The sequence below is a fragment of the Symphalangus syndactylus genome, chromosome 12, assembly GCF_028878055.3.
Source record: "Symphalangus syndactylus isolate Jambi chromosome 12, NHGRI_mSymSyn1-v2.1_pri, whole genome shotgun sequence".
Lineage (NCBI taxonomy): Eukaryota > Metazoa > Chordata > Mammalia > Primates > Hylobatidae > Symphalangus > Symphalangus syndactylus.
In genome coordinates this window covers 67,323,300-67,347,338 of record NC_072441.2, presented here as the reverse complement: position 1 = coordinate 67,347,338, position 24,039 = coordinate 67,323,300, and the positions used below count along the sequence as shown (strand labels likewise).

The window sequence follows — 24,039 nt, the reverse complement described above, 5'->3', positions numbered from 1 at the left end:
CAGAGAAGGGTCAAATTTCAGGGGGCAAAGCAAAATAATAAAATGAGTGTCAGGATATTTTATAGTGTCAGTCAGTCACCCCACAGTCTCCTCTCTCTTCTTTTCTACTGTGCTATCCTAGAATCAAGGATTTCAGCAACAATGCCTCTGTTCAAACTCCCAGGTAGGTGTACAAAGTGTTTGGAGAGCTCTTTTTTTTTTTTTTCATAAGCAACTGTTCCTTTAGCTACCATATCAGCTTTGATCATTCATTTAGGGTTCATGATAGCTTTAACATACATTTCAGGAAAACACAAAATATTTTCAAGGGTTTTTTGTTTGTTTTTAGTTTTGGGATGTGGGTAAGTTTCTAAAACTGTTATCATGTATGTTGCATCTTTGATGATCCCAGTAGAAAACTCTGTGAAATATTTAATATCTATTCTGCTAGTCTAAACAAAACCTGTGCTGCCATAGCTCTGAGACGGCTCCTACATAATGACTCTAGCTATGGTATTAGCTGAAAATCATGAACATGACAAAAAATAACCCAATGTGTGTATTCTGACGGTTCACGAGAACAGCTTTCTGTTGTCCAGGTTTGTACACACAGTAATTTTTAAAATAATAATGTTATAATTTTTAAATGATAAAAGCAATACTTGTTTCATGTGAAATAGAAATTATGCTGAAAAAATAAAAGTAATAAACATTCATTTTGAAAGTTGGGAAATTCAGTAAAAGTAATAATTTTATTTTTTACTTATTTATTTATTTTTTGAGACAGGGTGTCACTCTGTTGCCCAGACTGGAGTGCAGTGGCACGATCACGATTCACTGCAGCCCCAATCTTCTGGGATCTGGTGATCCTCCTACCTCAGCCTCCTGAGTAGCTGGGACTACAGGCACTTGCCACCATGCCCAGCTAGTTTTTGTATTTGTTGTAGAGACAGGGTTTCGCTATGTTGCCCAGGCTGGTCTTAAACTCCTGAGCTCAAGCAATCTGCCCGCCTCGGCCTCCCAAAGTGCTGGGACTACAAGTGTTAACCACTGAACCCAGCCAAAAGTAATAATTTTAAAAATCTGCACATCCATTATCCAAAGATATTCACTCTTAACATTTTAGTGTTTTTTTCTTTTCAATCTATTTTCTGTGTAAAATTAAAGAGTTTTTTTTTTTAAAGGCACTGTTATGATTATATTGCACATGTAATTTTATATCCCGCTTTTGAGAGGATAATGTTTTGGCTTAACTTTACAACTTATCCTTTTACCATGGTATCCCAAACCTTTCCTAAAAACCATTTTAAAAGACTGCATATTCTATTTTCTTAACTAATCCCTTAGGTTCTTTATGGTTTGGGGTGTTTGTTTGTTTGTTTTTAGAGACGGAGTCTCGCTCTGTCACCCAGGCTGGAGTGCAGTGGCGTGACCTTGGCTCACGGCAAGCTCCGCCTCCCAGGTTCACGCCATTCTGCCTCAGTCTCCCGAGTAGCTGGGACTACAGGTGCCTGCCACCACGCCCGGCTAATTTTTATATTTTTAGTAGAGACGGGGTTTCACCGTGTTAGCCAGGATGGTCTCGATCTCCTGACCTCGTGATCCGCCCGCCTCGGCCTCCCAAAGTGCTGGGATTACAGGTGTGAGCCACTGCGCCAGGCCTCTTTATGTTTTTTTATAAGTATGTTCTGACAACCATATTGACACCTAAAGCTTTTTCCATGTTTAAGGATGATTTCCGTAGGATAGCTTCTCAGAAATGGTTGTTTGGTAGGTGTTACTAAATTGTTTACCAAATGAGCTGTTTTAAGTTTGCTACTACCAACATTATATGAGCATTCCCATTTTTCTTCATCAGATATTTTTAAAAATCGTGTTTTATAGAGTGCCTTTTAAAAAGTATACTTCAAAATATTAAGAGACATATTAGAAAAGAAAAGAAAATGAAGAGCTGTATAATGACCATATTCCCAAGCTTTCTGATGGCAGAAAAGTGTAGACAAGCTGGAAGGCTGAGCTGAAATAACAGCAATCTACATGCGTCTACCCCAAAGCAGTGATTAATAGCCACTATGAGTACAGAAAGTTGTTCACATATTTTATCTTGTTTTATTTTACTTCATACAGCTGAAGAGAAACGTGAGTATTGCATTACTTTTGCTGCCATTTGTCAGAGTATCAATTAAAAAAAATGATACTATTCCTTAATTCAGAAACATGGCTATTTTTCAGCAGTGTTTATTAAATAATAGCCTTGAAAGTCAACAAAGATTCATAACGACCATAGATATCCCATAGCATAGCAAATAAGCTCATGGCTTTTCTGGATTCTAGTGTGTGTATAAACATATATATATATATATAAAATTATATATAATTTTTTAAAAGAAAACCTCATGTGATGCTTTTACTCATTTATTTATTTATTTATTTATTTATTTTGAGATGGATGGTCACCCAGGATAGAGTGCAGAGGTGCGACCTTGGCTCATCACAATCTTTGCCTCCCAGGTTCAACTAATTATCTTGCCTTAGCCTCCCGAGTAGCTGAGATGACAGGTGCACACCACCACACCCAGTTAATTTTTTGGTACAGACAGGGTTTCACCATGTTGACCAGGCTGGTCTCAAACTCCTGACCTCAAGTGATCTGCCCGCTTCAACCTCACAAAGTGCTGGGATTACAGGTGTGGGCCACCACACCCAGCCTGTTTAATGTTTTGAAAATAAATGACATAGATTAGCCAAAGGGGCCTATTGAATCTTGCCTTAGTAAAGCAACTCCAGCACACACACACAAAAAAAATTGTTGTTAATGTTTGTGACCAGATAAAATAAAACCTATTTTATTTATTTGTTTGTTTTGTTTTTTTTTTGAGATGGAGTCTTGCTGTGTTGCCCAGGCTGGAGTGCAGTGGTGCAATCCCAGCTCACTGCAACCTCTGCCTCCCGGGTTCAAGTGATTCTCCTCCATCTCAGCCTCCTGAGTAGCTGAGTTTACAGATGCCCACCACCCATCTGGCTAATTTTTGTATTTTTAGTAGAGACGAGGTGTCACCATGCTGGCCAGGTTGGTCTCGAACTCCTGACCTCAAGTGTTCCACCCACCTCAGCCTCCCAAAGTGCTATGATTACAGGCGTGAGCCACCGTGCCCAGCCTTAAAAACCTATTTTAGATAAAACTATAACTTTGGTTGTATATTCCCCTCAATCTCAAATTAGACTTGTCCTTTTGCTGACTGATAGTAGGTCTGCCTCTGAATTCCTTTGGGAGATGAAATGTGGCAGATGAAAGGCCTACAACCTCGTCCTTCCTACACATTAATAAAGCACTGCTGAGAAACAAACATGTTTTTCTGGACCTGTTAAGAAGCAAGCATGATATTCCTCTTCTCAAGAGTCTTGCACTTCCTGTGTTAATAATAGTAATCTCCAACTTCTGGACAGTACTGCATAGTTTTAAAGTATTTTTTGTGTAATCTTCATAACAATTCTCTGAAGTTGACATTATTATTATTAACATTCCCCTTTATGATGATGAACACTGTGGCTCCCAGTTATTATGTGGTTTGCCCAAGGCCATCCAGCTGTAATACACACATTTTCTTTTTTTAATTTTAATTTTAATTTTAATTTTTGAGATGGAGTCTTGCTCTGTCTCCCAGGCTGGAGTGCAGTGGCATAATCTCGGCTCATTGCAACCTCCACCTCCCGGGTTCGAGCAATTCTCCTGCCTCAGCCTCTGGAGTAGCTGGGATTACAGGCACGTGCCACCACACTCAGCTAATTTGGTATTTTTAGTAGAGACGTGGTTTCACCACGTTGGCCAGGCTCGTCTCAAACTTCTGACCTCAGGTGATCCGCCCACCTCAGCCTCCCAAAGTGGTGGGATTAGAGGCATAAGCCACCGCGCCCAGCCTATCTACTTATCTTTTGAAATATAAGTTTCACTCTTTCCTTTCTGTAATCACCACCATTCCCTGAAATTTGTTTTGTTTTTTTGTTTGTTTGCACTCTGTCGCCCATGCTGGAGTGCAATGGTGCAAACATGGCTTACTGCAGCCTCAACCTTCCGGGCTCAAATGATCCTCCCACCTCAATCTCCTGAGTAGCTGGGACTACATGCATATGCCACCATGCTTGGATAATTTTTGAAAAAAAAAAAAAAATTTTGTGGAGATGAGGTTCTCACTATGTTGCCCAAGCTCCAAAGTCTTGAACTCCTGACCTCAAGCAATCCTCCCACCTCAGCCTCTCAAAGTGCTGGGATTACAGGTGTGAGTCACCATGCCAGGCCCACTCCCCGAGGTATTTTTGAAAGGCAGAGCTCTTGAATTAAGAGTCAAATTTCAGCTGTGGTTACATGAAGTCAAAACAAGTGGTTGATTCAGTGGAAGGAAATATCAACCATGTAATTTTTGGTCACCATGTAAGCTACTTCTAAAGAGTAGGGTTTCTACTTTTCAACTGTCTGTAGTGGCTTAGAGAGATACAATCTTAGTAAAAACAATACTGTTTTAAAATAGGAAACAAATAGAAACATGCAGTCCCAGACAATGAATGCTTGTTCTGGAAGAGCCAGATATCAAGCAAGTAGGATTTGGTTTCTGGGCATCCATTTCCATACCGTCCTTCCTGAGGCCTCCAGCATTATTGCTGCAGACCCAGCATGACTGACCAATTGCATCATCATCCTCATTCTCATCTTCATAACCAACTGTCCTGTTTCCATTTGCCCTTCATGGTACATGCAGCCTCTTCCAACTTCTGCTTGCCACTCTCCCTTGAGATGCATGTGCTTGCTCGTGATACTTACGAAGAAGTGACATTATTTCCGGGGATCAGTTGGCAGTAGGGTGTGGAGGCATTATCAGGCCATCGAATGCATTTATTTGGTGTTCCATTTGTTCCTTCATGGATCATGATGCTTGCCAAAGAACTACTTATAGCATCCAAAGATGCTTTTCGGTTTCAGGTGTTTGAGTTTAACAAGGCAAACAGATGCATGAAGTTTGGCCAACATAGTGGGCTTCTCTGTTAACTTTGCTGTAACAAACCAGGTTTTAAAAACTGGCTGACCTGACTGTTATTGTTGGGAAAGTTATGAATCAATTCCTATCATCTCCAATGTACATTTCATCATGTACTAAGTCATATCATTTATCATCTCATTCATAGTCCAAAGCTAACCCCACACACCAAATGTCTGTTTGACCAATGCTACACATTACATCATTCAATTTAATCTGGTGCTTTATTTGTCTTAAGGCATTTCCACATACATTATCTCACTTAGTGTCACAACAGCCTTGCCAGTGAGGTTGGGTAGGTATTAGTATTCCCACTTTATAGATTAAGAAATGGAAATAGAGGAAGATGTAGGAGGTGTTAAGTGCAGAGCAGGGAGCTTGAACACATGGCATCTACTTAATTTAGAATAGAAAATATGGACTTTTGCAGGCCTGTATAGACATTAACGGGTGGGGGCATCTTTCTCTCTACAGTTTGCTCTGTCATTTTGTGGGGAATGTTTCTGTCTTCTACTGTTGCTCCAAATAGCTAGCTATTTGCCATTGTCATTATTGCTACCAGCTCTTTTCTGGAAATTCCAGGAAAAGTATTAGAGGTCATGATTATTCAGACAGAAAACACTGAGGATCTGGAGAACACAGTGGAACTTAACAGAAAGGCAGTTACTTGATGGCCATCACCATCCTACATTATGACACTGGTTTTCTTTTCTTTTTTGAGACAGAGTTTTGCTCTGTCACCCAGGCTGGAGTGCAGTGGTGCAGTCTCAACTCACTGCAACCTCTGCCTCCTGGGTTCAAGTAATTCTCTTGCCTCAGCCTCCTGAGTAGCTGGGATTACAGGCATGCACTACCATGCACAACTAATTTTCATATTTTTAGTAAAGACAAGGTTTCACCATGTTGGCCAGGCTAGTCTCGAACTCCTGACATCAAGGGATCCACTCTCCTCGCCCTCCCAAAGTGCTGGGATCACAGGGATGAGCTACTGTGCCCAGAGACACTGGTTTTCTTATATCCTGAGGGTCTTGGGGTTATTCATTGCCAAACTAAGAAGCATCATTTCCCCCCATTTTAAGAATGGGAAAATTAGGGTATGTACAAGTAAAATTGGCCTTCCAAGGGTCATTCATTATTGAGGCCCATGTCCACAAGAAATGGGACTTCCAGCACTAGGTAGTGAATGTTAGTGGTCCCTTCCCTGCATACAGCAGCACATCACCAAGTTGTCTGGATTTGAAAAAAACAAGGTTTGATGTGTGAGAGAAACACAGTATCTGTCTTAAGTAGAAGAAAGGCCCTACAGTACACATTTATTTCTCAGAACTACTTAGATCACTGGAATCACTGGCTCTCCTTAGCAAGAAAAACTCCAAGGACCAATAACCCTATCCACATATTTAACACCATCAGAAAAACTCCACCAACCTAATGGGAAGAACTGTGCTGCATGGTTCAAATTATGAAATTAAACTTAGCCTTGCCAGAAACAGGTGATCTTACTGAGGTGCTAGTCCTACAAGAGCCCGGTCTCATCTTTAGGACTGTTCTGAAATGTGCTATGAGAATCTGACCCATGTTTCTGAGAGCATATTTTCAAGGTACCCACACAGAAACCCAGTAAAAGGAGAGCAGGCACTGAGCTCTGTGGTGTTTCAGGGACCCTGGTTGGAAAGCAGGGGAGCCATGCACGCAGCACAGTCCTTGTCCCATGCCTTACACATAGCAGAAACTCTCAGATGACTTTTGAAAAGGGGCTTGAACACTAATATGCGAAAACCTCTTTTAGAAATTGATGACGCAATGCGCAACTTTGCTGAAAAAGTGTTTGCCTCTGAAGTGAAAGATGAAGGAGGTCGTCAGGAGATTTCCCCCTTTGATGTGGATGAGATCTGTCCGATTTCTCATCATGAGATGCAAGCACACATATTCCATTTGGAGACTCTGTCCACCTCCATAGAAGCCAGGAGGTAAGTGGTGTAAGGGGAGTGCTTAGTATATTGGCACCTAAGGAGGGGTATCTGCCAGGGAAGATATGGTTCAATTTATCCAAATGATGGTTCAACTCAGAGGAAGAACTCTGCCAGAGTTAGAAATTCCTAAGGCTGGGCACAGTGGCTCACAAATGTAATCCCAGCACTCTGGGAGGCCGAGGTGGGTGGATCACTTGAGGACAGGAATTTGAGACCAGCCTGGTCAACATGGTGAAACTCTGTCTCTACTAAAAATACAAAAATTAGCCAGGCACGGTGGTGCACGCCTGTAGTCCCAGCTACCTGGGAGATTGAGGCAGGAGAATCGCTTGAACCTGGGAGGCAGAGGTTGCAGTGAGCCAAGATCACCCCACTGCACTCCAGCCTGGGTAACAGAGCGAGAGTCTGTCTCAAAAAAAAAAAAATTCCTTTTCCCCCTAACACTGTATATGCTAGAGTGAGTAGAGTGAGGGGCAAATGATGAAAAAAGAAGAAAGCAGTGGGCCTCCTATCTCGTCCACATCTCCCTTGATTGAAGCCTCCCTACCCATCTAAGCAAGAGGACTTCAAGATACCATAGAATTATTTCAAACCAAAGTGGGCAAATGGCTGCTGTGAACATATTCAATTTACACACAACGCTAATATAAACTGGGACTCAAGAGCCTTCATCTTCAGACTCTGTCCCTAGCCAACCTTCGTGTTATGCTCCCTGACATGAATCCTGCCCTCCAGTTAGTCTGACCACCTCCTGGCCTTAGGAATACTGCTCTCCAGTTCTGCCCTCATGCCCTGCCCATCCTATGTCTGTGATGCATACTTGCTGCCTCCCCCAAGCAGTCTTTGAAAATCCCTCTCCACCAAGTCTATTTTCCTTTATTTGAACCACTCTAGGATTCACTACCAGCCACAATTTTTACTCAAACCTCAAACCTATACTGACTACTTTGCTGGAACCCCCTCCTTAAGTCCTCCCCCCATCCCATCAGCTTCATGAGGAAAAGACTATTCTGCTGTCTTTCTCTTGATTTTACATCTTTAAGGAAAGAACAGCAATCCACCTCCTTTGGTATCCCCCATAGGACTTAACACAGGACTTGGGTCAAAGCAATAAACTTGGGTCAAACTCAACAAATATTTGTTGATTTGAGAAAATAATATTAAATACCTTATAAGTTCCAGGTACTGTGTTAGGCATTTTATATACATTAAATCTCATAGAAATCCTATAAGGTAGTCATTTTTGCACCATTTGTTTTAGGTGGGTAGATGGGAGCTCCTTTATCGATGTTTAAGGAACATGAATAAAATGATACAGGTAGTAACTGACATAGCCTGTGTTTTCTGTAGTACCTAGACTGCCTGTTCTGCTGGGAGTGGACTGCCTGGGAAGAAGGGTGTCGTGGTGAAGGTCTTCTAGCAGGATTGCTAAGGCCATTCCAAGGTAGACAAGGGAGAGGGGCACAAGGTCATGTGTCTTCAGTAATTTCTCCTCTCACTATGCTTGGATCCTGTTTCTGATACCCAACCACATTTTAATTTTTACTTTTTGTCCTCAGAATAAAATTGTGTAGAGAAACATCTATCTATCACAATGAAATGCCTGATGAAGACAAAATTAACTCTTACTTTTAAATTTCGAACCCAGAAAAAAGCGTTTCCAAGGACGGAAGACTGTTAATTTGTCCATTCCACTAAGTGAAATATCTTCCACCAAACTGTCCCACATTGATGAATACATTTCCTCATCTCCAACCTACCAGACCGTGCCTGATTTTCAGAGAGTGCAGATCACTGGTGACTATGCCTCTGGGGTGAGTTGGTCCTTGCCACTCAGACTTAGCAACCAGGAAGCCATTCAGCTTGACAGTTCTAGCTCCTTACCTTCTTCTCCTTCCTGTTGAGGGAGGTATTAGCTCACCTGTCCTTTGTTACACTTCATTATTGCATTTCAATACTAATATGGTACGTCTTATATTTCTGTTGTTTTGATCATCCCACATAATTTATCCTCTATCTCATTTGCTTTACATGGAGAATATAGAGTAGAATGCAGTGTGTATGTTACAGAATACAATGGACAGATTTTGGCAAAAAGGACCAAAGAGAGCAGTAGAGTGGTCAAGTCTCACTGATGTTGTTGTAAATCAGAAAAGGGAGCCTCTGGGGAGGCACGGAGTCTCTGGGGAAAAGAAGGACCCCAGCAGACCTAGGATAGTGAGAAGGGCTGAAGATAGCATAACCAACCAAAGAAAACAGATTCAGAGAAAGAGAGAGGGAAGAGAAAAAAGAAGGAACCAGAGAAAGGAAGGAAGATGAGAGAGAGGTTAGAAAATCCTAATGAGGCTATTGTTTTTTGACGAGCTGAACTCTCCAATTTCATTACAGATGGTTACACAGTAGATCATTACTTGGAACAGACTCTAGGATGCCACAGGGATAGTAAAGTCATGTCACAAACAACTTGACCTGCTTGTCTCATCCAGAACAGTTGGTCAATTAATAAATCTCTGCCACATGGACTTGCAGAATCAGCATCATATTGGTGAAACTGCTGTGCAGCCATCAGTCGATTCTCCAAATATGGTTTTAATGACTAGTGCTGGGTCCCCTTCTCATGTAACTGACCCACTTAGGGTCAGTCCTAAGACACTTAAAAGTAACAGAGCAATTAAATGCACCTCATTCTTGTTTATTCATTTTCTGTATAACATGGGTGCTCTCTAAATGGCAGGGGGTTTAGACAGTAAATAACTAAAAAGAAATGCCTAATAGAGATGAGTACAGGGGAAACACAGTTTGGAGAAGTCCAGAATTCAAAATAACATAAACATTTGGAGATAAACTTCATACCTGCATGCTTGATAGAAATGAAAACAAGAATAAAAACAAAGAAGTTAGGAGGACGAACAAAATGTACACAAGTCAAGGAGTACTTCTCCTCCTATGAAAGCTGGAGAGCACCTGAAACTTTGACCTGGAGACTGGGAAAAACGAAGTATGTTGCTGTACCTGTTGGCTGAATGTGGCTGGGCTGCTGAGCAACACTCTACGCTCTACCTGGTTGTAGTCTGCACCCAAATTAGTCTTCACCCTTGTAATTTAAACAGAGAGGCAAAGGGGAAATCAGGGCTCAGTTCCCAAGATCATTAATTCCTGGTAAACACTAGATTCAATTTAATCAGTCTTTATTGAGCATCTATTCTGTGCTAGGCATTGGGTGCTGAGAACATGAAGGTGAATAAGACTCAGCTCTCATTCTTGAGGACCTGATAGACTAGTGGCCTATTAAGTGGCAATGAACTATGCATGCCATTGGAATCAGGGAAGCAGACCCCCAGACCTAGCACCTGTGCCAGATGCTTTTGGCCAAGGTCAGCAGGTCTTTAAAATAGTTAAACTAATTGAGGATCAATATCTGGACGTTAAACTATTGGGGACAAGCATATGTTAGTCCCACAGTAAAAGTCTTTGGGTTCTGATAATGAACATTCAGTGATTTCAAGTTATAACTACTTGGGCATGCCTGGCCCAGCCAGGAGTTGGGAACGGGGGCAGGGGAAATTTCCAGCAGCTCTAATAAAGCTTTCCTCTAGAATCTCTCAATTTTTACCCAGAAATAAAATTCCCTGTAAAATCATCTAAAAGACTAACTTCTCACAGAATGATGTTGTGATCCATCGTAGCTGACGAAAGCCGTGCATGGGTTTGAGAGATTTGTGACCCCTTATTCATCCCAAAATATTTCCCTCACTGACTGAGTGGTTTGAATTCTCACAATTTGAGTCACATGGTCTTTCAGTTGAGGTATTGTCTTATACTTAAAATGTTCACACGTACTTGGAAGGAAGAAAGTATATACCAAGTTAGAATGGATTCCTTTAATCCTATTTGCTAGATAATCCCTGCTATGTAACAAAAACCAAAAACAAATACAGGACTACAGAGGAAAGACTCGTAGGACAGGTAAGTTTGGTAGAGAAGAAAAAGCTAGAAAAGCTTCAGGACCTGCTCTGGGAGGGAGATCCAGGTCCCAAGTCAATTAAGAAGCAGCCAGGTGAGTGGCGAGGCTCAGAATGGGCTGCGATACACAAGAGAGCTGGGAGGTGCCAAGGATAAGCTTCACTCACTTCTCAGTTTTTCATGGGATTGACACTGATATGCTGACTTTTTTTTTTTTTGGCAGGTTACAGTTGAAGATTTTGAAATTGTTTGCAAAGGTCTGTATCGGGCACTATGCATACGTGAGAAATACATGCAGAAGTCATTTCAGAGGTTCCCTAAAACCCCCTCCAAATACTTGAGGAACATTGATGGCGAGGCTTGGGTAGCAAATGAGAGCTTCTATCCAGGTAACAATTCTCTTACATAATGTATGAAACATATTTTATTTAAACTACTGAATATTAAATTTTAAATATGCCTCTAGATTATAAGTAATCCAGTCTAAAAATATCATAGTCATAATCATCTTTGGCCCCATTTCCTTACGTGTCCAATCACTTGATTCAGTCTGCACATCTCTCTGAACTTTTTCTCTTCACCATTCCCTAAACCCTCATTCAGGCTTATCCTTCTCCTTGCCCAGATTATTGCAAGAGCTTCCTAACTACTCTGCTAAATTTCAGTCTCACTCTCTTTTGGTTCATTTTTACTTTGGTGCTAATTTTTAAAACACAGATCTGAGCACATCCTTCTCCTGACAAGAACCTTTAGCTGCTCCTTGCTACCTACAAAGCAAAGTCCAGTCTTTAGCCTGGCATTTGAGGCCCACACCCTCTGGCCCCCTAACTACATTTTGTTTGTTTTCCAAGACAGGGTCTCATTCTGTTGCCCAGGCTGGAGTGCAGCGGCACCCTCTTGGCTCACTGCAACCTCCGCCTCCTGGGTTCAAGTGATTCTCCTGCCTCAGCCTCCTGGGTAGCTGGGATTGCTGGTGTGCATCACCATGCCTGTCTAATTTTTGTATTTTTTTGTAGAGATGGGGTTTTGCCATGTTGGCAGGCTGGTCTTGAACTCCTGGCCTCAAGTGATCTGCCTGCCTCAACCTCCCAAAGTTCTGGGATTACAGGCATGAGGCACCACACCCGGCCTATTTATTTTTGAACTTGCACACTCAACCTATTTCTGAACTTACTTTCTCTGCTCCATTTTTATACTCTTGGTTCTGGTTGGAAATATTTCTCGTTCCCTACATAGTTCAACACCTTCCTGCTCCTGGATTGCTGCTCTGCTTCCCTGTGCCCAGGCTGTCCTTCCCCTCACTTATTCACCACATGCCCAAGTCTCCTAAGCCAACCCAATCTTTCAAGAGGCAGCCCAAATACTATCATTTCTTGCCTTCTGGATAGATGTTATGACTTTCCATAGCACTTTATTTACTTATCTCAGTTTTTACTTTCTGCCTTGTAGAAAGTTAAGTACATATTTTTCAACAATCAGATTTTAATAATTTTACAGATTTATATTGTATAACTGGAACATAATTGACTTAATTCCTATTTTTAGGCAATTAAATTTCTGACTTTTTAAAACTTGTTTCTAAAAAGGGTACAATAAGCATCTTTATATACACACCTTCCTGTAATTGTCTTACAACTTTAGGATTACACTCCTAGAACTAAAATTTCTGGGGAGGCAAATATTTAAGATTTTTGAGGCCAGGCGCGGTGGCTCATGCCTATAATCCTAACACTTTGGGAGGCCAAGGCAGGTGGATCACGAAGTCAGAAGATCGAGACCATCTTGGCTAACACGATGAAACCCCATCTCCACTAAAAATACAAAATTTAGCCAGGTGTGGTGGCAGGCTCTGTAGTCCTAGCTACTCAGGAGGCTGAGGCAGGAGAATGGTGTGAACCCGGGAGGCCGAGCTTGCAGTGAGCTGACACTGCGCCATTGCACTCCAGCCTGGGCGACAGAGCGAGACTCCGTCTCAAAAAAAAAAAAAAAAAAGAAAGATTTTTGAACTTCCAAACTGTAATATTATTAAAGATCTCCAGTTCTACAACTCCCTGTCTGTAATTCCTTTTAATATTAAAATCATATTAAACATGTCTCCAGTTTGGTAACCCATAACAGTGGTTTACCCATCCTCTATAATATTGACATTTAGCTTGTCTTGTCTTTATTTCCCTTAAGTTATGCTTTAATAATAATTATATCATTAATAGTGAGCTATTAATCCTTAAGTACAAGGATTTCAAAATTAATATTTGATAATAGTAACAAATATTGTAGTAACATGCTGTTTCACTTCTCTTATGTTCCTTATCTCCCAATTTTGAATAGGAAATGTGCAGACTGTTTTTTTCCTATGCTATTTTTCTCACTTTGGCTGCTGTGGGCATCACTTGTAAACAGGAGACTTTCTGATGCCTTCCTTGGGCACAGCAGTGAAAAGGCATAAAGGACCATACTTGTTGAAAGTCAAAAGGATGAATTCTTAAAGGCTCTGACAATGCGAAATGTGTTCATGGCTTCCTTAGGCTGAAATGGCTAGCAGTGGAAAGAAGGGAACACATCCACTTAATCTCTTCTCAATTCCTTTAGCAGAAATTGTATGTGCTTTAAAAGGTGGGAAAAATAATTCTGATAAGAATTATAACTCTTACAATAATAATTTATTTTATATCTTTTTTTTACATTAAAACCTCTTTAGGTGGAGCACAGAGGATTCTTAGGGGAGTGAAACTATTCTGTATGATACTATAAAGGTGGATACATGTCATTATACATTTGCCAAAACCCATAGGCTTTGAGTGAACCCTAATGTGCACTATGGACTTTGGGTCATTACAAGGTATTAATGTATATTCATCTATTATAACAAATGGACCCTCTGATGCAGGATGTCTAGAGTGGAGACAGGCTGTGCGTGTGTGGGTAAGGGGCTGTGGGGAAACTGCACTTTCTTGTTCTTTTTCTCTTTTCTTTTTTTTGAGATGGAGTCTCATTCTGTCACCCAGGCTAGAGTGCAGTGGCACAAACTCACTCACTGCAACCTCCACCTCCTAGGTTCAAGAGATTCTCCTACCTCAGCCTCCTGAGTAGCTGGGACTACAGGCGCACAACACCACACCCAACTAATTTTCGTATTTTTAGTGGAGATGAGGTTTCACCATGTTGGTCAGGCTGATTTTGAACTTCTGACCTCAAATGATCCACCCACCTTGGCCTCCCAAAGTGCTGGGATTACAGGCGTGAGTCACTGTGCCCAGCCTGGAAACGGCATTTTCTACTCAATTTTACTGGGAACCCAAAACTGATTTTTAAAAGCTTATTTCAAAAAACACTCTAAATTACGCCTAATAAAAAAGATTGGCTTAAATAAGGTAAAGATCTAAACTCTATTTTTTTAACTGTAGTTTGACTCTTATTCTTATGTTATTATCTAAGAGCTAATAATATGCTCTAAACAGAAAGCCTTTGATGACCAACTTCAGTAAATAATGAAGATTGTTTGTAAGTAGTTATATCGATTACTTTATGTAAATAGTTCTTCCAAAGAACTTGAAAAATCATTCTTACACTAGATAACATATTATTTTATTTTCCTTTTTTTTGAGATAGGGTCTCCCTCTGTCGCCTAGGCTGGAGTGCAGTGGTGCGATCTCAGCTCACTGCGACGTATGCCTCCAGGGTTCAAGTGATTCTCCCGCCTCAGCCTCCTGAGTAGCTGAGGTAACAGGCATGCGCCACCACAGCCTGGCTAATTTGTGTATTTGTAGTAGAGACAGGGTTTCACCATATTGGTCAGGCTGGTCTCAAACTTCTGACCTCAGGTGATCTGCCCGCCTTGGCCTCCCAAAGTGCTGGGATTACAGGCACGAGCCACCGCGCCTGGCCAACATATTATTTTTATAGCTATTTTATACTATTAAGTCACCTTTAAAAAATAATGCAAAAATAAAGGTTAGCTTAATTCCAGATAATTACAACTTAAGTACTGGATTCCAAGCTAATGAGATGTTGTAGTATTTCAGATTTTGGTTATTTTTATGTGGTCGTTCATCCTATGTGCTAATATATTACTCTGTGTTTGATTGAAAAAGTCTTTACTCCTCCTGTGAAGAAGGGAGAGGACCCTTTCCGAACAGACAACCTTCCTGAAAACCTGGGCTATCACCTCAAAATGAAGGACGGTGTAGTTTACGTCTATCCTAATGAAGCAGCAGTCAGCAAAGATGAACCTAAGCCGCTTCCTTACCCAAATCTGGACATCTTCTTAGATGATATGAATTTTTTACTCGCTTTAATTGCTCAAGGACCTGTGTAAGTGTTTAGCAAGACCTAAACAACAACAACTAGTACTACTTCTACTGATAGTGAGACTAAGTATTTACTAAATGCTTACTATGTTCAAACATTATATTAAGCCCTTCATGCACATTGTTCCTTTTATTGCTTACACTTGCTCTGTAAGGTGGTTATTTTCATAATTCCAGTTTTATGAGCTGAGACTTTGATGAGTTAAGTAACTTGCCTAAAGTGACACAGCTGGCTGAGCCAGGATTCACGCTCGAATCTGCTGACCCCAAAGGCAGGACCTTTAACTTTAAACAACACTCTGTCCATTGAGTTTTAAGATACCTTTCCAAGTTCTCCCTCATTATTATGTCCAACATTGTTGCAAAGATTAAGCCCTTGGAGCCCACTACTTCTCAATGGGATTAACTGCAGAGTAAACTGAAAGGTTTGTTCCAATAATTATTTCCTATGAATGATAAAGGTCCTGATAGTTTTGAAATTGTGACTGTTTTTCTTGAATGTCTGTAACTTTTTGGAATTATGTAATTTTATTTTTCACAGTAAGACCTATACACACCGGCGCCTGAAGTTCCTCTCCTCCAAGTTCCAGGTCCATCAGATGCTTAACGAGATGGACGAGTTAAAGGAGCTGAAAAACAACCCCCACCGAGATTTTTATAACTGCAGGAAGGTAAACATTTTAGTCGCTCAGAGGTAATTCCTGGGCAAAAACAATGCAATTATTTATTGAGAAGTACAAGAAAAGAGTGTGTTTCTGATTAAGCTAAGATTTCTACAGGTTCAGTGGATTTTAGTAAAAACAGATAATAGATTATGTCTAATGGGTTAGGGTTAAGTGCCATTTCTATTGTTTTCCCCATAGAAAGGTTTGCCACATTTTTGGCATAAAAAATTGTAATTATCATCAACAATGAAAATAGCAACAACAACAACAAAACATCAAAAATGACCATTCTAGAATTTGAAAGCTCTTCCTTCTAGTCCCTTTTCTTTGAATTCCTGACTGTAAGACCTTGGAGGAAGGGACGACATATTTTCATTTCAGTGTCTTCATTTGTCAAATTGGGCACTACACCTGCACAGTCCAGTTCATATAAGGATTGTGAATATCAAATGAGCTAGCCTAGAGATTGTGAAATCCAATAAACTAGACACACTTCCAAGATGTATTCTGACCATTAAAATGATTACAAGGAAGTGGGAATAGGAAATATATGAGCAGAGATTCAGGCCCAAACGCTGGCTCAGCTGCCTATACAACTTTGGACTAGTTACTTAATCTGCTGAAATTTCAGTGCATAAAATTTAGTTATAAGAATATCTACCTCATAAAAGCCATCACTGTGTCATGGCTTCATAATTTCAATCCTTTCTCCTTAGGGGCTGAAAGTTGTGGTAGTTACTTCACTTCCAGCTGTGCTTTAGGAGCGAAGAATGGTTCAGAAGAATGTGTGGATCAGACGTAGGAAATAAATTGGATGTACAGATATACAGAAGAAGCAAGCATTATTATTGCATTTAGCCTAACCTTTCACATCCTTGCATGGGCACATCACAGTTGTAATGGGTTTTTTATTGCTGGACCACCTCCACCAACTGTCAGCTCACATCCTCATTATTTACTTTGTCCCAACGCAGTGGGATTTGCAGCACCATATCCTCTAAACAGAGTAGCATAACTAAGGCTGATGGATGTTTTTTTCTTTCTTTGAATATACATACAGGTGGACACCCATATCCATGCAGCTGCTTGCATGAACCAGAAACATCTGCTGCGTTTTATTAAGAAATCTTACCAAATTGATGCTGACAGAGTGGTCTATAGCACCAAAGAGAAGAATCTGACTCTAAAGGAACTTTTTGCTAAATTAAAAATGCATCCTTATGACCTGACTGTTGATTCTCTGGATGTTCATGCTGTAGGTTGAAACGGCAATGTCAGTTTCACTCTAATACTCAGAACCCCACGTCTTTCTCCTACAAGCCCTCCCTTCTCAGAGCTCTCTTAACCATCTTGGCTTACCATGCTGCCTGAAAGCACCACAGACAATTTTGAAGTTTGCTCATTGTCACCTGTCCCAAATTCCATTCTTGGAGCCCAATGCCCTCCCCCACTACCAGACCCCAGTTCTGCTTGACTATTTCCTAGCTCTCTGTGTCCAGACAGCTCTAGTAATAATACATCTCTGCTCTTTTTTCCTGATTCAGGGACGCCAGACCTTCCAGCGTTTTGATAAATTTAATGACAAATATAATCCTGTAGGAGCAAGTGAGCTACGGGACCTCTACTTGAAGACAGACAATTACATTAATGGGGAATATTTTGCCACTATCATCAAGGTGAGGTGGAACCAATCAGATCTATGGTATCTGGCATGGTTCTTGAGGAAAGGGAAGAAGGAAGGAAGGAAGGAAGGAAGGAAGGAAGGAAGGAAGGAAGGAAGGAAGGAAGGAAGGAAGGAAGGAAGGAAAGAAGGAAGGGAGGTAGGCAGGTAGGTAGGTATCCCTGGGGCCAAACACTACACAAATGAATATAAGGATTTCCTCTGACGCATCCACTCTAGTGATTTTTAAAGACCTCTATTCCTAAGGTAGAGAAATTAAGGGTGTGGTTTTGAGATTGATTAAGGACCTAGCCTTTTCAGATTCTGAAAGGAAGAGTTAGAAAGGGAATCTCCTCTCCCTAGAACCCCAGAGGAACTTGTGGGAATCCCTGGCTTGGACTTCTCTCTTGGTTTTGCAGGAGGTAGGTGCGGACCTGGTGGAGGCCAAGTACCAGCATGCTGAGCCCCGCCTGTCCATCTATGGCCGCAGTCCTGATGAGTGGAGCAAACTCTCCTCCTGGTTCGTCTACAATCACATCCACTGCCCTAACATGACATGGATGATCCAGGTTCCCAGGATCTAGTATGTACCTGCCCATCAGAAATTCGAGAGCCTGCCCTTGTCTCATCTGCTTCAACTCCCCTGTATGAACAAGGAACGTGTTGCCCATCTAGAAATAAATCAGCTTTGTTAAAACAGCATTCACTATTGGGTCCTGCATGCTTGGTTTTGTCCATTCTGGGTACAGCACTCTTAACCACAGACAGGAGTTAGGAAGATCATTTCAGATCAGTCCTCTAGCTTTATGAAGATTATAAATAACTTACTGAGAATGATTAAAACTAAGATAGAATAAGAACTATGTACAGTTTGGTATACATTTTCTTTCACCTGGTCTTCTCTGTGTCAAGTCCATTCCTTCCCATGCTCATTTCTACTGGGATGTGGCTTTCTTGTATCAGAACCTTTACTACTGTCTGTCAATTGTCCCACCTACAAGTGCTCAAGTTCTCCACAATCAATGAGTATTTATCAATGGTATTGCTGAGGACGTCATCTCCCTTTCATACCACCTGCTATCATTCATCGCCTTCAGGGATGGCTTCTCTTTCGGTTTGTTCAGTATCATTGATCTTTTATCTAACTTGGGTGTTTATATGTTTTCTAGCTACCTGTCTTTGTGTTCTGTGTGACCTACTGCAATGCAAGTGTTTCATCTTGTCTCTTTAACCAAAAAAAGTAATTTTTTGACTGGGATAATACTTCGTAATAGGCAGAGAGGTAGTAGGTTGGTTAGGAGTATAGATCCTGGGCCCAGAGTAGCGATACTTGAATCCTGGCAATACTTGAATCAAGGTAACACAACCACTTAGCTGTGTTACCTTTGGTTAAGTTATAGCACCCCATTGTGCCTTAGTTTCATCATCTCTAAAACAAGGTTAAAAACAATACCTAACTTATTGAGTTGTTATGAGGATTACATTAGCTAATATTTCTGGACACTTGGAAGAGTGGTTGGAATATATTAAACGCTATATCAGAGTTTGTTAAATTGCAGATCAGAGATATTCTTGGTAATCATTTCCTGTTCACTGTCTTGTAGCTGCACACATATATTGAAGCTTTTGTGACATAATTGCATATTCCTCTATGAGGACTTAGCTGTGAAGGTTTAGTTTTCTTATGACAAAGGTTTGTAAAAAAGACGGGGGCATAGGGTCCACCAAGAAATTTTTATTTCCTATGTGCAGCCCAAACTGAATCCCTCTCTATAGGAGACCAAGAAGAATGCATGAGGAGCATGGACCTAGGATAGATATACCAAGTCTTTTCCTGTGCATGACATTCGATCCTCTGGTTCCCTCATACTGGGGCTATCAGTCCTAAAAATCTTTTTTTCTCCTAAATTCTCTTCATTCTTGCCTCTAGTGATGTGTTCCGTTCCAAGAATTTCCTTCCACATTTTGGAAAAATGCTGGAGAATATTTTCATGCCAGTGTTTGAGGCCACCATCAACCCCCAGGCTGACCCAGAACTCAGTATCTTCCTCAAGCATGTAAGCATGACCCTTCAGGCCTTCATACTGCTGCTCATGAACCAGCCTTCCTACCTGGTCATGACTAATTCTTGGTGCTTATCTCTTTATGTTTGGTCTGTGCCTTTGGACCTGAAAGTTTGTGTGAGGACTGGGACCCTGAAGTTGGACTGAACCCATTGCATGGCTCACTTTTCCTAACAGATCACTGGCTTTGACAGTGTGGATGATGAGTCCAAACACAGTGGCCACATGTTCTCCTCCAAGAGTCCCAAGCCCCAGGAGTGGACACTGGAAAATAATCCATCTTACACTTACTATGCCTACTACATGTATGCAAACATCATGGTGCTCAACAGCCTGAGAAAGTAAGTAGGAGAGAACTGGAGCTAGGAGGGTCTATTTAACACAGCTCTTTCTACATATATTGGCACTTAAGGTGGTCAAGGGCCTCATGCATTACTGTGATGGTTCCAATTGGCCCAAATCAGAAATTTCTTTCTCTTAACTTTTTTCTTCAGTGTATTTACTTTGGGGCAGAAATCGATATTTTGATGCTTTCAATAACTTTCACAGTTCCTTTTATTGGGGGAAGTTTAGGAATTTATACTAATCATTGTGCAATTAATTATAAAACTTCATATATTTTGCCCTTCTTGATATATTTGGGTAAGGAATAAGTAGAGGAATATTACACTGGGGTTTTCTGGAAACATTTCTCCCTTAAAGTTTGAATAGAATAGAATAAATGATGAGATGTTGATATTGGCAAATTTCCTATTGAGACTGAAGGTATTTCCATCCAGGCAATCAACACTTGATTTGCTTCCTTACCCCCATATCCTCTGCTGCCTCTTTTTAGAAACTTTGTATTTAGCAAGAATTAAGATTATGATTTGGGACTGTTTTGCTGAATCCTTTGCATGGCTTACTTCCTTCCAGAGTGTTTACTTTTCTACTGAATTTTCTTGTGAATCACTCCATACCCAGAACCTGCGATTCCAATAGCAGTTCTATTTCCCCAGGGAACGAGGCATGAATACGTTTCTGTTCCGACCTCACTGTGGAGAAGCTGGAGCCCTCACCCATCTCATGACGGCATTCATGATAGCAGATAATATCTCTCATGGCCTAAATTTAAAAAAGGTGAGTTGGAAGCTCTCTTCTTAACTTTTACATTGGAGCTAGAGGAATCTTTTTTCCCTTAACCAACCATACTGTCACAAGTCATTATCGACACTGGAATCATATTCAAGTAGAGCATTAAAGATTTTTTAGTTTAGTGCAGTTCATTCTACAGAAAGAAGTAAAGGGACTTGCTCAAAATTACCTTGCTAGTTGCTGTCAGAGATAAGTTAGCGCAGATCTCCTGACTTCTAGCTTAGAATCCTGACAAGGGATAATTCAGAGATGGCCTGGCTTTCCTTAAGCTAGTTTTTGCCAGATTTCTTGTTATAGCATGCTTCAAGATGTTTTTTGTGAGAGTCAGAGCTTTCTTGTAGAGAGAGAGAAAAAAAAATGTTTCAAGGCAAAGTCTTTTGCCTGAGACAGACCATCTAACGTAGGCAATTATAGATCGAATAAACAATCTGGTTTGACTCAATGTTTCTGAAAATTAATGTATCCTAAATACATTTATTCTAAATAGCATTTACATTGAAAAACTCCTAAATTCTCCTAAGAGACTTGAAGAACAAGTGATAATTTTGTTGAAAGCTGAAGCTTAAGGCAGACCATGAGATTGTAGTGTTTCTAGTTTGTATTCCTTTTCCAACATCTTTAAATACTTTTTTACTTTTCTTTTTCAGAGTCCCGTGTTACAGTACTTGTTTTTCTTAGCCCAAATTCCCATCGCCATGTCACCATTAAGTAACAATAGCCTATTTCTAGAGTATGCCAAAAATCCCTTTTTGGATTTCCTTCAGAAAGGGCTAATGATCTCACTCTCTACAGATGACCCAATGCAATTCCACTTTACCAAGGTATAGTATGGACTTGGGCAATACAGGTATATTTTGCTGGACTGTTGTTTCCCATCCAGAATTTGGAAGTCAAATAAAGGTATTTCATTATTTTTTTTGTGCAGGATGCATATTATTCATTAATTCATTCCTCTTTTTTCCTCATTTAATATAACTGCAGGAGCCCCTAATGGAAGAATATGCTATTGCTGCACAAGTCTTCAAGCTGAGCACCTGTGATATGTGCGAAGTGGCAAGGAACAGTGTCTTGCAGTGTGGAATTTCTCATGAGGTAGACCTGTCCTCAAATGGCTTTCCTTTTGAGTATAGGGTCTGCTAACTTGAATACCAAAAAAGTAGTTGGGAAATACATGTAGAAAAATTGTCCCATGAGCCGGGCGCGGTGGCTCATGCTTGTAATCCCAGCACTTTGGGAGGCCGAGGCGGGCGGATCACGAGGTCAGGAGATCGAGACCACAGTGAAACCTCGTCTCTACTAAAAAAAATACAAAAAATTAGCCGGGCGTGGTGGCGGGCGCCTGTAGTCCCAGCTACTTGGAGAGGCTGAGGCAGGAGAATGGCGTGAACCTGGGAGGCAGCGCTTGCAGTGAGCCGAGATTGTGCCACTGCACTCCAGCCTGGGTGACAGAGCAAGACTCCATCTCAAAAAAAAAAAAAAAAAAAAAGAAAGAAAGAAAAGAAAAATTGTCCCACGAATCATATGCAGTTACTATGGACAAGCACTAGAAGGGATTATTCTATCTCGTTGCCTGTGCCTTTTGGGCAAAGGAAGTAAAATACACTTGATTTCTCAGCAGACTGTGAACACTGAGGCACTAGATGAGTGCTTTTAATGGTCTATTATTATTATTCTTTTGTCAGTGGCTAACATAAGGAAGGAATTTTTGTAAAGAATGCAATTATTGTCTATATCAGGGTGAAAAGAGACAACAATCATTCTGCCATCCTTTTCTCTTATAGGAGAAAGTAAAGTTTCTGGGCGACAATTACCTTGAGGAAGGCCCTGCTGGAAATGATATCCGGAGGACAAATGTAGCCCAAATCCGCATGGCCTATCGCTATGAAACCTGGTGTTATGAACTCAATTTAATTGCTGAGGGTCTTAAATCAACAGAATAAAAAAAGTAAACCAAATAATAATATGAGTGAGAATTTCATTGTAGAGTTTGAATAGTCACCTATTATTGAGTCCCTACTATAAACCAAGGAAAATATTAGATGTTCCACTGATATTATTTCATTTAATCCTTCTCACAACCTTTATAAAGTAGATATTATCATCTCCATTTTGGGGGAAATTAGTACACTGAAGCTAATAAGGTTAATAACCTGCACAAGGACATACCTGGTGAAGGGTAGCAGTGGGAATGTAGGTTTCTCTGACTGCAGACTCTATGACTTTCAGGCAAAATATCTATTAAAGATGGGCAAAAATGCAAGCAAATGACTTTTTGGGAGATAGGCTTCTGGTTTATAGAATGAAATTTGCTTAAGGTGCTTAGAACCATTAAAAAGTTCTTTGACAAGGTATAAGTGAATAGTGGCTTTTTTAGACAAAACCAGAGGGTGTACCTCAATATAGAAAATCAGTATTTATGAGTTATTATACCGAGGGAGAATTTATCTTACAAAAGGATTCTTAGCTTTAAGGATTTAATTGACAATAAGATTATAGTGAGCTAAACTGGTACATTTTAAATGATTTTGCTTACGAAAGTGAAATGTACATATAACTTTTAAGAAGCATGCCTGTTGCTCAAGTTCAGGTGAAATTCCAAATGGGCAGATGATACTTCCACACATACAACTGTGTTGGCATCTAGTGGCTGGGCTGACATTTCATTCAACTTATTCAATAAACAATTATTGATCAAATAGCTAAACTATCAGGTACTATTCTAAACACCAAAGGTGTACAGAATAAGATTTCATTCCTATCCTCTAGTTGTCCTCAGCATGAAGTTATAGTGTGGCTACAAGTAAAAAATAGAATTTTGTGGCCGGGCGCGGTGGCTCACGCTTGTAATCCCAGCACTTTGGGAGGCCGAGGCGGGGGCATCACGAGGTCAGGAGATCGAGACCACAGTGAAATTCCGTCTCTACTAAAAATACAAAAAAAAAATTAGCCGGGCGTGGTGGCGGGCGCCTGTAGTCCCAGCTACTCCGAGAGGCTGAGGCAGGAGAATGGCTTGAACCCAGGAGGTGGAGCTTGCAGTGAGCCGAGACTGCGCCACTGCACTCCAGCCTGGGTGACAGAGCGAGACTCCGTCTCAAAAAAAAGAAAAAAATAGAATTTTGTGAAATGTCTTCAAAAGTAATAAACTTTTTTCTTTTTTTTTTTTTTTTGAGACAGGTTCTTGCTCTGTCACCCAGGCTGGAGTGCAGTGCAGTGGTGTAATCACAGTTCACTGCAGCCTCAGCCTCCCAGGCTCAGGTGATCCTCT

General features: G+C 40.7%; 1 protein-coding gene across 5 annotated transcripts; it reads left to right on the top strand.

The window, feature by feature from the left end:
- Positions 1–22,729, top strand: AMPD1 (adenosine monophosphate deaminase 1). Of its 5 annotated transcripts, XM_063625831.1 has the most exons (16): positions 16–163; positions 2,107–2,118; positions 6,799–6,979; positions 8,631–8,796; positions 11,169–11,334; positions 15,037–15,256; positions 15,794–15,923; positions 16,978–17,172; positions 17,462–17,593; positions 17,997–18,160; positions 19,508–19,634; positions 19,818–19,981; positions 20,639–20,759; positions 21,422–21,595; positions 21,756–21,866; positions 22,556–22,729. In XM_063625831.1, exons 1-16 carry the CDS (start codon positions 43–45, stop codon positions 22,712–22,714), a joined length of 2,343 nt encoding a protein of 780 aa, XP_063481901.1. In that variant the 5' UTR covers positions 16–42; the 3' UTR covers positions 22,715–22,729. The 5 variants fall into 5 exon arrangements, with proteins under 5 accessions (XP_063481902.1, XP_063481901.1, XP_063481903.1 ...); XM_063625832.1 differs by lacking the exon at positions 2,107–2,118 and having other exon boundaries at positions 1–163; XM_063625834.1 differs by lacking the exons at positions 16–163; positions 2,107–2,118 and adding an exon at positions 8,333–8,426 and having other exon boundaries at positions 6,904–6,979.
- The last annotated feature ends 1,310 nt before the right edge of the window (positions 22,730–24,039 follow it).